Here is a 10,702-nt window from a genome sequence, read left to right as displayed (position 1 = left end):
TGTGGTAGCTGCAAACCCTGAGGACGCTTGGGGTGCTTGCTGCTACAAGCTTCAAGACCATTTTCACCAGAATTTGTCACCTTTTTTTTTTGTATCATGGACCCTAATGGCAGTTGGGGAAAGCCTATAGATCCTTCTCAGAAGGTTTTTTAATGCACAAAGTAAAATGCATAGAATTACAAAGGAAACTAATTATACTGAGACATAGTTACCAAAATATTAAAGAAACAAGTCCCCTTGTCCACTGTTAAGAACTGCTGATTAATTTACTGGGGGGCTAAGGGAACTGCAGAGTGGCCTTTTTGGTTCTTGGGTGTAGCCTTTTGACTGAGTCCAAGTTTTACAGAATAAATCCTTTTATTAAGGGCATTTGTTCTGGATTTAAAGGGCCACACTTGAGGACCTAGAGGGCCACATGTGGCCTTGAAGCTGCAGATTCCCCACCCCTGATCTAGACCAGTGTCTTAACTTTAAGGATGAACTAAGGCCCAGAGAAGACAAATCTATGCCCAGTGTGGCACATCTACCTATTGTAGAATCATAGGATTCAGAGTTTAAAAAGTTCTTAGAAACTACCTAGCCTGACCTGCTTTTTTTATATTTTATTTTTAGTTACTAAATTTTATTTTTTCACCTCCCCCCCCACCCTAGCCCCACTGGGGGGGTGAGGGAAAGAAAAACAAAACCTATGTAATTAATTACACGCTTTATTTTACAAAGAAGGAAACTGGGTGGCCCAGAAATGAGTGGATAGAACATGGGGCTTAGGTGCATTAAAGATCTGAGTTCAAATGCTGCCTTAGGTATGAGACTCTAGATTTATCCCCTAAGGTCACCTGTAGAAAGATAGCATCGGATTCCCTAGCCTCTAAGGCCCTTTTTGGCTCTGAATATATGATCTTATGGAAACTGAAGCCTAGAGAGGCAAGAACGGACATAGCCAAGGTTATCCAGGCAATCAGGGTTGAGCTGCCAGCCGAACATGGGCTTTCTCAGACCCTGTCTCGAGCTAGGTCCTTGGGTTGGGGGCACATGGAGAAGGGACATTTCCCAGTCCTCTTGGAATCTCAGGGGTTATTTGGTCTGGGTGGAGGCCATTCCTTATCCTCTTTATTATTTGTTCTTTGGTCTTGCCCAGCCCTCTCACCTGGATAAAAGGACTCAACGCCCTGTCTCCTGACTTTCCTTCTGGACCTTCCTTGCCCTTGGCCACAATGCTTGTCTTGCTTGGGTTCCTGTATGTTCTAGTTGCCTCTGGGGGTGAGTAGATGGGTTCCCGTGGGTGGTGAGATGTCTGTTTTCCCTTCTATTTTGTGGGTTCTCCCTTCCTCATCTCTGAAGCTTTGGGTTTATGTCCCAGTTCTATCCTGGACTTGAGATGTGATTTTGGGCACCTCTTATGCTTCTCCCTGGGTCTCAGTTTCTTCAGGGAGGTTGGCCACAATGATCTCTAAAGGGTCTTTCCAGTTCTGCCCTATGGTCTAAGAATTCTGTGACAAATCTGTGGGTCTGAGTGAACTCGGGGCTTCAGTTTCCTCCATAAAACGAGGGCGTGGGTTCTCTTGCTGCCCTCCCATGACACCCAGATTCTTCCTCTCATGATCACCCTAAGCCCCTGGTCTCTCCTCTCATGATTATACTGTGGGCATTCTTTCCTTTCAAGCTGTAGCCCGGTACCCTCTGCCCAACACACATTCTACTTCTTGCTGGCCCTCCCCACCCCCATTTTCCCTCTGCCTTTATCCAGAATGATAGCATTGAGTTTGAACCAAGAGAACTGGGCTCTATTGCTAGCTTGGCTACTCTATGACTTTGAGGCCATGGCTTAAAAATTTCTTGGCCTTATAAGGCTCCTCTGTAAACTGACTGTCATGACGTTGGTGACCCTTCAGGTCCATTCCAGCTTAAAATACTCTTCTCCCATTGGCGTATGATTCTGGGCAAGTCCCTCCCTTATGTGAGCCTCAGTTTCCTTCTCTGCCACACGAGGTGGGTTGGACTAGATCTGGGATTCTTTCCCTCTTTTTTTTTTTTGTCGTGGAATCCTTGGGCAGTCTGTGGAAGCCTAGGAACCTTTTCTCAGAAGCATCTTATTAAATAATTGAAGGAAATATATTTAAGATGTAATTTTTTTTTCCCACCTAAGTTTATGAACCCTGTGTTAAGACCTCCTGGTCTAGATTTTATCTCTAAGTATTTTATGAGCTCTAAATCCTCTGATCCTAGAACAGAAATGGCTACATGAAGTTGGGCTGGTTCCTTCCAGTCTCTGGGCCTCAATTTCCCTCCTCTATAAGACTGAGGAGATTGGACTTGCTTTCTCTTTTAATCACAGTCTCCTATAACTCTCTTCTCACCAGCTTCAGAATCCAACCAGACGACCTGCCTGTCCTGCTCTGCCCTAGGAAACTGCCAGGAGATAACATGCCCTCCTGAACAGAGCTTCTGCCTTGTCAACTATACAGGATCTGGTGTGAACAAAGTCCTAGGGAGATGAGGGGGGGACAAGGCAGGGAGAGGGAGGGTTGAGGGAATGGCCAGGAAGGGGGAAAGCGGGAGTATCCTTGAGGGTGGAGAGGTGGGTGAACCGGGGGCAGGGATGGGACTTTTAGGGAGGGACCCCTTGATCACAGCCCCCCCTGCCCCGCCCCCCCCAGACCTCTTGGAGAATTTCTGCATGAACAATGAGACTTGCCAGGAGTACATTCAGAACAACACAGTGAATAACAGTACCTCCTGTTGCCAAGGAAACTGCTCAGGTATGGTCAGCCTTGAGGGGAGGGTACTGAGCTTCCCCAGGGCAGGCAGCCACTGACCCTGACTCTGAACTTGATTCTGACCGGAGGTTCTAATGTAGAGTCCCCTCCCTCCCCAACCCTGCTTCTCTCTGCAGAATCCACTACCGTCCCTGAGACCACGTCCCAGCCCGGGAACACCACTACTGTTACTGGAAGCAATAACTGTTATTACTGCTCAGACTCTGGCACCTGTGAAGCCTTTATCTGCCCTGTCGGGAAGGATACCTGCCTTAGCACCGTGGAGGTCATAGGTGAGTGGCCAAAGCCGTCCCTTCAGGCCCTCTGGGGAGGCACACAAGCACACTTCCCCACCCATGGGAGAATTCTGGGCTGGGCCATCCTGTGGGGAAGACGTAACCCAGGGCTGCTGGTTATTTGCAGAAGCCAGTCCTAGGGATATGGAGGAAAACTCAGAAGCGATTTTGGGCTCATCTTCCCACTCCCCACTGCCGATGATGGCTCCCATCTGCTGAAGCCAGAGGATGTCTGTTTCTTATCTTCTGCCCCTCTGTGCCCTGCAGAGTCCCATCCACCTTCAAAGACTTAAAGAAGACCGGGACAGAGGCAGAGACAGACGGAGAAAAGGAGACAGGGAGACACTCACTGGGACAGTGACAAAGAGCCAGATATGCAATCAGAACCAGACAGAAGCAGAGCAGGGGGAGAGACAGAAGGAGAGACAGTTGTTAAATGAGCAGGAGAGAGACAGGGAAATAGAAAGGGGGAGAGAGGCAGAAAGGGGGACAGAGGAGGAGAGAGGCAGAGGGGGAAAGGAGACAGAGACAGAGGAGTATGAGGAAAAGAGCAAGGAACGTAGATCCAATCACAAGTCTTGAATTCAAATTCTGTGTGACCTTGGCTAAGGCTCTGGGCCCGTTTTCTTATCTGTCTGGCAGGGGTGCTCCCTTTTGAAGACTGTGTGAGCATGGGGCTCAGGGGAGCCTCCCTGACTCCGGGTCCCAGGGGAACTCAGGTCAAATCCAAGGACTCTCCCACACTTTTGCTTGGTGACCATGAACAAATGGCTTTTTCCTCTTTGGGCAACATTTTCATCTTCTGTAAAACAGAGTGTGGATTAGATACCTTTGAAAGTTCTTCCCCACTCTAAGCCTCATCATCTAAGAGATACAGAGACACACAGACAGGAAAGATAGCAGAGGGAAACAGTGGGCATACCCTTTAAGGCTGAGGCCTGTATTTGCACAGAAGGGTGCACGCACCTGCTTTCTGCCCTGGCATGGGCTGCCAAGGCCATGAACCAGGAGGAGGAAGAGGAAGCTGCCAAGTGTCTGCCAGGTGACCCCTGAGCTGTCTCTGCTTTGCCTCCTCCCCCACCTAGGTCTAGGGAAGAACCAGTCCACCTTCAGAAGGAATGGCTCCTGTGTGGCATCTGAGGACTGCCAGCCTCAGTTCTACAGCTTATCTTACGGATATCAGCTTCGCAGTTGGGTCAATGTCACCTGTTGCAGTGGTGGTAACTGCAGTGAGCCCCCTGGGCCAGGTACATCACCAGGCAGGGCATGGGTTTGGGGAGAGCTGGGTCAGGGAGCACAGGCTCAGCAGACAGATGCCTCGCCATCTCAGGCCACTCTCTGGACCCAAATGCCTATGAGTGCCATTCTCCTGTGGGAAAGCAAAAGTGGGTGTGTGGAGTATGAGGAACTCTGAGGGCAGACACCTTGGATGGCCTTGGATGGCCCTCTTACTTCCTCTTCTCTGGATCCCCCAGTGGACCTGCCCAAGGGTATACCCAGTAATGTCCTGTGTCCCATCTGCTCCCTGGATGAAGCCTCCTGTGACGAAAGCTTGTACCTACTCTGCTTTCAAGGGGAGACCTCTTGTGTTAACGTGAATCTGCTTCAGCTTGGAGGTAATGGGGATAGGAGGAAGGGGGAAAGAGGCTGAGAGGTGAAGGGGTAAAGAGAAACTCCTGGGACTGGGTATACGAAGCAGCGAGCTCATTCTCTGTGACTTTGGGGCAAGTAACCCACCCTTTCTGGGTCCCAGTCTGCCCATTTTTAAAATGAAGAGGTCAGACTGGATGACCTCTAGGGTCCCACCCATTGGGCTTTGGGGTTCTGGGGTCCGAGTTGTGAGGCTGCCATTTTTGGACTTCTGGGAGTTGTGGTGACCAACCAAAGCTTTCCTGGGTTCATCTTTTCCCTAGGGGATTCGAATATCACCATTCAAGGGTGTGGCTCTGAGGACCTCTGCCAGCTGCCTGAGAACCACACCCTGGGTCTGGATTACCAGCTCCTTGGTCAGCCAAACTGCAGCTCCGCCCATCAGGCCAGGCTGAGCTATGAGTGCAACCACAATGCAGCCACTTGCTTGAACTTCGGCGTTCTCCTCCCAGCCCTGTTGGGGGTGTGGATGGCGGCCTGGCTCGCCTAAGAGCCCATGTTCATTCCGTTGGCTTCCCTGCTCGTCTTCCCCCACTTCGGCAGGAAGAAGATTTCTTCTCTCTGACAGCAGATGCCCACCCCAAGTCTGGCCTCCTCCAGGGAGCCTCCTAGGACAAAGCCCCACCCAGAGGACCCATCGGGTCTCTGAAACCCCAGAACCCGACCTACAACAATCAACAACAAATTATATATTAGCTTATTTCCCCAAATGTTCCATGTCTTTTCTTAAATTCTCTCCCACACTCATCTTGTCTTTCAAAATCTAAGTTGGGTCCTCAGTTCCTCTGGGAATCCCTCAGGGGGAAGCCTTTGAGTCCTACCTGAACTTTCCAGACCTGCCTTGAAGATGAGGTGCTGGGGCTATCCATGGGTGCTGCTGCTGGGGAAGAGGAGACAGCTAGGGGAGCGCTGGAGTTCAGGACCTGGTGGTGGAGAGCTACTGGGCTGCCTAAGGAGGAGCAGCCCAGCCCAGGTCAGCCCGACAGCAGAGTCCAAGCTACGATGGGGCCAGAGACTGCACCCTGTCTCCCCTTCCAGGAAATCTGACAGAGATCACTCCTCCCCACAATGCTAAAGGCATCACTGTCTACAGGCACAGAGTAGAGGCAGGACTTACAGTTAAGAGGACCCGAGTTCAAATCCTACACTGGTCCCCACCCCCTGCCCCCAGCTGTTTGACCTTGGACCTCATCTCTCTAGGCTTCAGTTTTCTCATCTGTCAAATGAGGGCATTGGGCTCAATGACCTCTAAGGTCTCAGCAATTCTAAATCTCCAATGTTGGTCCAACCATCTGCATCCAATAGTTGAGAAACCAGGTCCAGAGAAGGGAAGAGATGTGGTGAAGACCACTCAGGCTGATGTTATTAGAAGAGGCAGAGGGAGAGAAAGAGGGGGGGAGGGGGGAGGGGAGGGGGAGAGAAAGAGAGAGAGAGAGAGAGAGAGAGAGAGAGAGAGAGAGGAGAGACAGAGAAAGAGAAGAGACAGAGGAGAGAGGGAGACAGACAGAGAAAGAGAGGAAGAAGGAGGAGGAGGAGGAGAGGGAGAGATAGAGACAGAAAGAGGAGGGAGGGGGGAGAAGGAAGACAGAAGAGAGAGGAAAGAGAAAGGGGAGTGGGAGAGACAAGGAGAGAGAGCCAGAGAAAAGGAGACATACAGATATTCATGTATGTGACTGACTCTAGTAGGTCACTAGTTCCCCTAGACTGTGAAACAGAGAGCTGTGTCTTATTTACCTCAGTTTCCCTGTATGGGACCCTGTGCTCAGTGAGAGTTCAGTAAATGTTTGCTCAGAGACCCAGGGGCCATCACTTGATCAGTGGGGGCCCAGCTCTCTCTTCCCCTCCCCCCTCAGGGTCTACTCATGAGGTCACCCCAGTGGGCATTGTTGGTCTGAGCCTCTGCTGGTGTTACCCGGCTGGGTGGGGCCAGCCAATCAGCCGCTAGTCCCTGTTATAATGGCCCCTAGCAACAGAGTCTGAGCCCAGGCAAACGGGGAGAGACCCCGTGGGCGGGGAGAGTCTGAGGGGTGTGGGAAATTCCTCTGTGAATGTGAGTTGATTTGGGGGGGGAATGGTACCCATTGTGGGTGAGATCAGGGCAATCCAGAGGGAAGAAGGGAAGAGAAGTCCTGGGCACACAGAATCTAGGTCCAATCCCCCTGGTTGCCCTTTGGAACCCCATGGTCTTCAGCTCTGATACCCAGAACCAGTCACAGAATGGAGGGAGGAGGGAGCCCAGGGTTTAGGCAGGAGGGGCCACACACCAATTACTTCAGTTATCCATTAGATCCTGAAACCTTGGGAGGACAGAAATGGTTTGCTCAGGGCCAAGGGGAAGGAGCCCAATTCTCTATCTAGCTTTGATGGACCCCCAGAGTCTGCCCTTGGGTTACTCAAGCTAAGAGAATTGTTTGGGTTTGGGGCAGAGTCAATCTGGGCCCAATTTCCAGGCTAAGCTCCCTTTTGAGCCTGTACTAGGCATCTCAGAGACCCTAGACCCTTCACGGAAGTGAGAGGAGAAATCTGGGCTGCTGAAATACCACAGGCCCAGCCTAAAAAGGAAGAGAAACCCCAGGTGTGGGGCATTTAAGCCCAGTTCTCTTTCTCCCTATGCCCCTCTATTCAAATATCCCAGACCTTCCCTAAGAGGTCATGGAGAAAAGAGAGGCTTGTGGTGTGGGAAGGGGCTCCTGTGAGGTCAGCACCTGAATATCCCAGGATACCCTGCATGGAAGGATAGAGCCCAGGTGTGGGAATTCAGGGCATCTTGTGGGCATCTAGTCTCATGGGCACTATTCAAACATTCAGAACTTTTCATAGTGAAGAGGGGAGGAAAGGTGATAGCTGTGCTGGGTGGGGCCCAATTTCCCAGTCTCAGCCCCTGAAGGACCTCAGATGAGCAGGGGATGGGATCGGGGCAGAGAAGAGAAAAGGTGTGATTCTACTGACTGCCCTATGGACCTGTAGCTTGTGGCTTGGGCATCCTGGGCCTTCCATGGAATAGAGGAAGGGAAGAAAGGTCCTGGGTGTTCTGAGGGTGGGGTTGGGGTCTCATTCCTTAATTTCCATCCAGATTACAGTCATACTCAAAAAAATCCCCCAATCCCCAGGCTGAAGGGAGGAAGTCTCTACATGTCTTTTCGGGTGGAGAGGAGGAATGGGTTGTGTAGACTCTCACAGGCCCTGTCACTCATGTATGTATTCTGGGCTTATAGGGGAGAAATAGTCTGATTTCCCCACATTCTACTGTTTATATACCTCATTCCACCTCAGAGCCCCCGTTCCTCCCCCTCCCTGGGACCCCAAGATAAGACAGAAAAGAGAAAGAAGAAAGGTGACTCAGAAAGAGAGGAAGAGTGTGAGATGGAGAGATCCAATGGGTGGACCATCTCAGGGCGCCATTCCTCCTCTCGGTAATAAAGGATGAAACTGGGAGTTAGAACCATAGGCTTATAGGCCTCTAAGGATGGAAGGGACCTTCCTCTGACCCCCGGTATTTGACAGAGAAGGAGGCCAAGAATACGAGGTTGTCAGAAGTGTTGGGTCTGGTGCGTCCAAGTGCACACAATCCATCATTGGTGTCATGTTGGGTTAAGACATAGGTCCATTCTAGGTCTAAATGTCCTGTGACAAATAAGAGGCTAGGGGGTGGGGGAGGGAAAAGGCAATGGATTTGGAGTCAAAAGACTACTAATATCTCATACACTCTACCTCCTGATGTGGACTCAGTTTCCTGTCCTGTAAAATGGGGAGACTGGATGAAGTTGAGCCTCATTGTGCTTTCCCAGTCTTAATGTCTGAGGCCAGCTCTTCTACTAATTTGCTATGTGACCTTGGGCAACTAAGTTACTTTACTGCTCTGGGCCTTGCTTTACCTTTTGGTGAAATGGGGATACGAATCCCTGCTTCCCTCACAAAGCTTCAATGAGATAAGGATGGGGAGAGGCCTTCAGAAAACAGGGCTGAGAAGAGGCAGTCACAGAGTCAGAAAACGTCAGAGCAGGGGGGCCTTTCCAGACCATTGAGGTCTGCCTCCTTGTCTGACAGTTGGGGAAACTGAGGTCAGGATACTTGCCCAAGGGGTTGGGTGGCATGTGAGTCTGGGGCCATGCCACATCCTGCAGTCTGGGTCATGGGTGGGGGGGGCGCTGTTGGGATTGGCTGCCTTTTCCGCTAACTGGCTGGCTCTTTCTCTCCCTGGCTCGGCCTCAGGGCCTAGGTGGTGTGAGCGGCCTGCCCCCCCCCCCCCCAAGGGCACACACGCATCTTAACTCCCCCACCCCCCCCACTCTCCCCAGGGGCGCAATGGCGTCCAAGGCACATGCCCCCCCGTCTGAGGAGGAGAGCACCATCCTCATGGCTAAGGAAGAGCTGGAGGCTCTTCGGACAGCCTTCGAGCTGGGGGATATCCCCAAGGCTGCCTCCCGCCTCCGGGAGCTTCTGGGCTCCGCAGAGAGCAGCCGCCTCGAGGTGGGCGTGACCGGCGAGTCCGGGGCCGGCAAGTCCTCCTTGATCAACGCCCTTCGAGGGATCGGGGCCGAGGACCCTGGTGCGGCCCGGACAGGCGTCATCGAGACCACAACCCAGCCCACCCCCTACCCCCACCCTCAGTTGCCTGAGCTCATGCTGTGGGACCTGCCGGGGGCCGGCTCACCCGGCTGCCCAGCGGACAAGTACCTGAAGCAAGTAGACTTTGCTCGCTACAATTTCTTCCTCCTGGTCTCACCCCGCCGCTGTGGGGCCGTGGAGACCCGGCTGGCGACTGAGATCCTCCGCCAGGGCAAGAAATTCTACTTTATCCGCACAAAGGTGGATGAGGACCTGGCGGCTTCTCGCACCCAGCGCCCATCGGGTTACAGCGAGAGCGCTGTCTTGCAGGAGATTCGAGACCACTGTGCGGAACGTCTCCGAGCTGCCGGCGTCCAGGATCCCCGGATCTTCCTCGTGTCCAATCTCTCGCCGGCCCGCTATGATTTCCCTCTGCTCGTGGCCACTTGGGAGCGGGAGCTACCAGCCCATCGCCGCCACGCTGGTCTCCTGTCCCTCCCGGACATCTCACTGCAGGCCTTGCAAAAGAAGAAGGACGCCCTGCAGGAACAGGTGCTGAAGACAGCCTTGGTGTCTGGGGTCATCCAGGCCTTACCTGTGCCTGGGCTGGCAGCCGCCTACGATGACGCCCTCCTGATCCGCTCCCTGCGGGGCTACCACCGCAGCTTTGGCCTGGACGACGACTCCCTTGCGAGGCTGGCCGAGCAGGTGGGCAAGCAGGCTGGTGACCTGCGCTCTGTGATCCGCTCCCCCCTGGCCACCGAGGTCTCGCCAGAGGCGGTGCTGCGCATGTATGCCCAATCGTCGGACGGGGCCATGCGTGTGGCTCGGGCCTTCGAGAAGGGCATCCCTGTGTTCGGGACACTGGTGGCCGGTGGCATCTCTTTTGGGACCGTCTACACCATGCTACAAGGCTGCCTCAACGAGATGGCCGAGGATGCCCAGCGTGTCCGGATCAAGGCCCTGGAAGAGGAGGCCACCTCCCCTGGCTCTGATGCCCGCCTTGACGTCGCCAGCGGGACCGGGCTGGAGAAGAGGGGGGCAGGCGAGGGCGGCGGGGAGGATCCTCCAATTTCAGCCCGCCGGAAGCTTGGACTGCTGCTCAAGTACATTCTGGAGAGCTGGAAGAAACGGGATGTGGTCGAAGAGAAATAAAGACGGCCACCTCTCCCCCAAAGAAAGAACCCCCCCCCTCTTGACCGCTCCACCCCACCATCCCCCATCCCTATTCCCCCACCCCTGTCCCCTATCCCTACCAAAAAAAAAATCCATGTGAAGAAACCAATAGACTGGGAGACTCAGACTACTTCCAGACCGACCTGGGGCACAAAGGCGGGGGAGGGTAGGGGGGGAGGGGGGGCCCATTTAAGGGCTGGTTTCTCCTTCCCTATCCCATAGGCATGTCATCCTTGTTGGGAAGGGGCCATGGGGAGATAGTATTCCTAGGGGGGG

General features: G+C 53.1%; 3 protein-coding genes across 3 annotated transcripts in view; all 3 read left to right on the top strand.

Moving 5' to 3' along the window:
* The window catches only part of LOC138161872 (uncharacterized), a 10,819-nt gene extending 5,407 nt beyond the window's left edge, over positions 1–5,412 (top strand). Inside the window, exons 2-8 of the mRNA XM_069088885.1 lie at positions 1,139–1,260; positions 2,361–2,471; positions 2,658–2,759; positions 2,894–3,049; positions 4,138–4,299; positions 4,528–4,668; positions 4,966–5,412. Of these exons, the coding sequence (XP_068944986.1) occupies positions 1,215–1,260; positions 2,361–2,471; positions 2,658–2,759; positions 2,894–3,049; positions 4,138–4,299; positions 4,528–4,668; positions 4,966–5,192 (945 nt within the window). The 5' untranslated portion in view covers positions 1,139–1,214 and the 3' untranslated portion in view covers positions 5,193–5,412. The remainder of the gene's footprint in view (positions 1–1,138; positions 1,261–2,360; positions 2,472–2,657; positions 2,760–2,893; positions 3,050–4,137; positions 4,300–4,527; positions 4,669–4,965) is intronic.
* Positions 1–10,702, top strand: part of LOC138161883 (serine/threonine-protein phosphatase 2A 65 kDa regulatory subunit A alpha isoform) — a 454,863-nt gene that overhangs the window by 324,316 nt on the left and 119,845 nt on the right. The gene's annotated exons all lie outside the window — the stretch shown is intronic.
* Positions 9,008–10,405, top strand: LOC138161402 (interferon-inducible GTPase 5-like). The gene has a single exon (XM_069088224.1). It carries the CDS (start codon positions 9,008–9,010, stop codon positions 10,403–10,405), a length of 1,398 nt encoding a protein of 465 aa, XP_068944325.1.

The sequence above is a fragment of the Petaurus breviceps genome, unplaced genomic scaffold, assembly GCF_028583685.1.
Source record: "Petaurus breviceps papuanus isolate PSGF00001 unplaced genomic scaffold, PetGlider_PUasm1.0 185, whole genome shotgun sequence".
In the NCBI taxonomy this organism is placed as follows: domain Eukaryota; kingdom Metazoa; phylum Chordata; class Mammalia; order Diprotodontia; family Petauridae; genus Petaurus; species Petaurus breviceps.
Note: the sequence above shows the minus strand (reverse complement) of the source record. Positions and strands in the feature narration are given on the sequence as shown.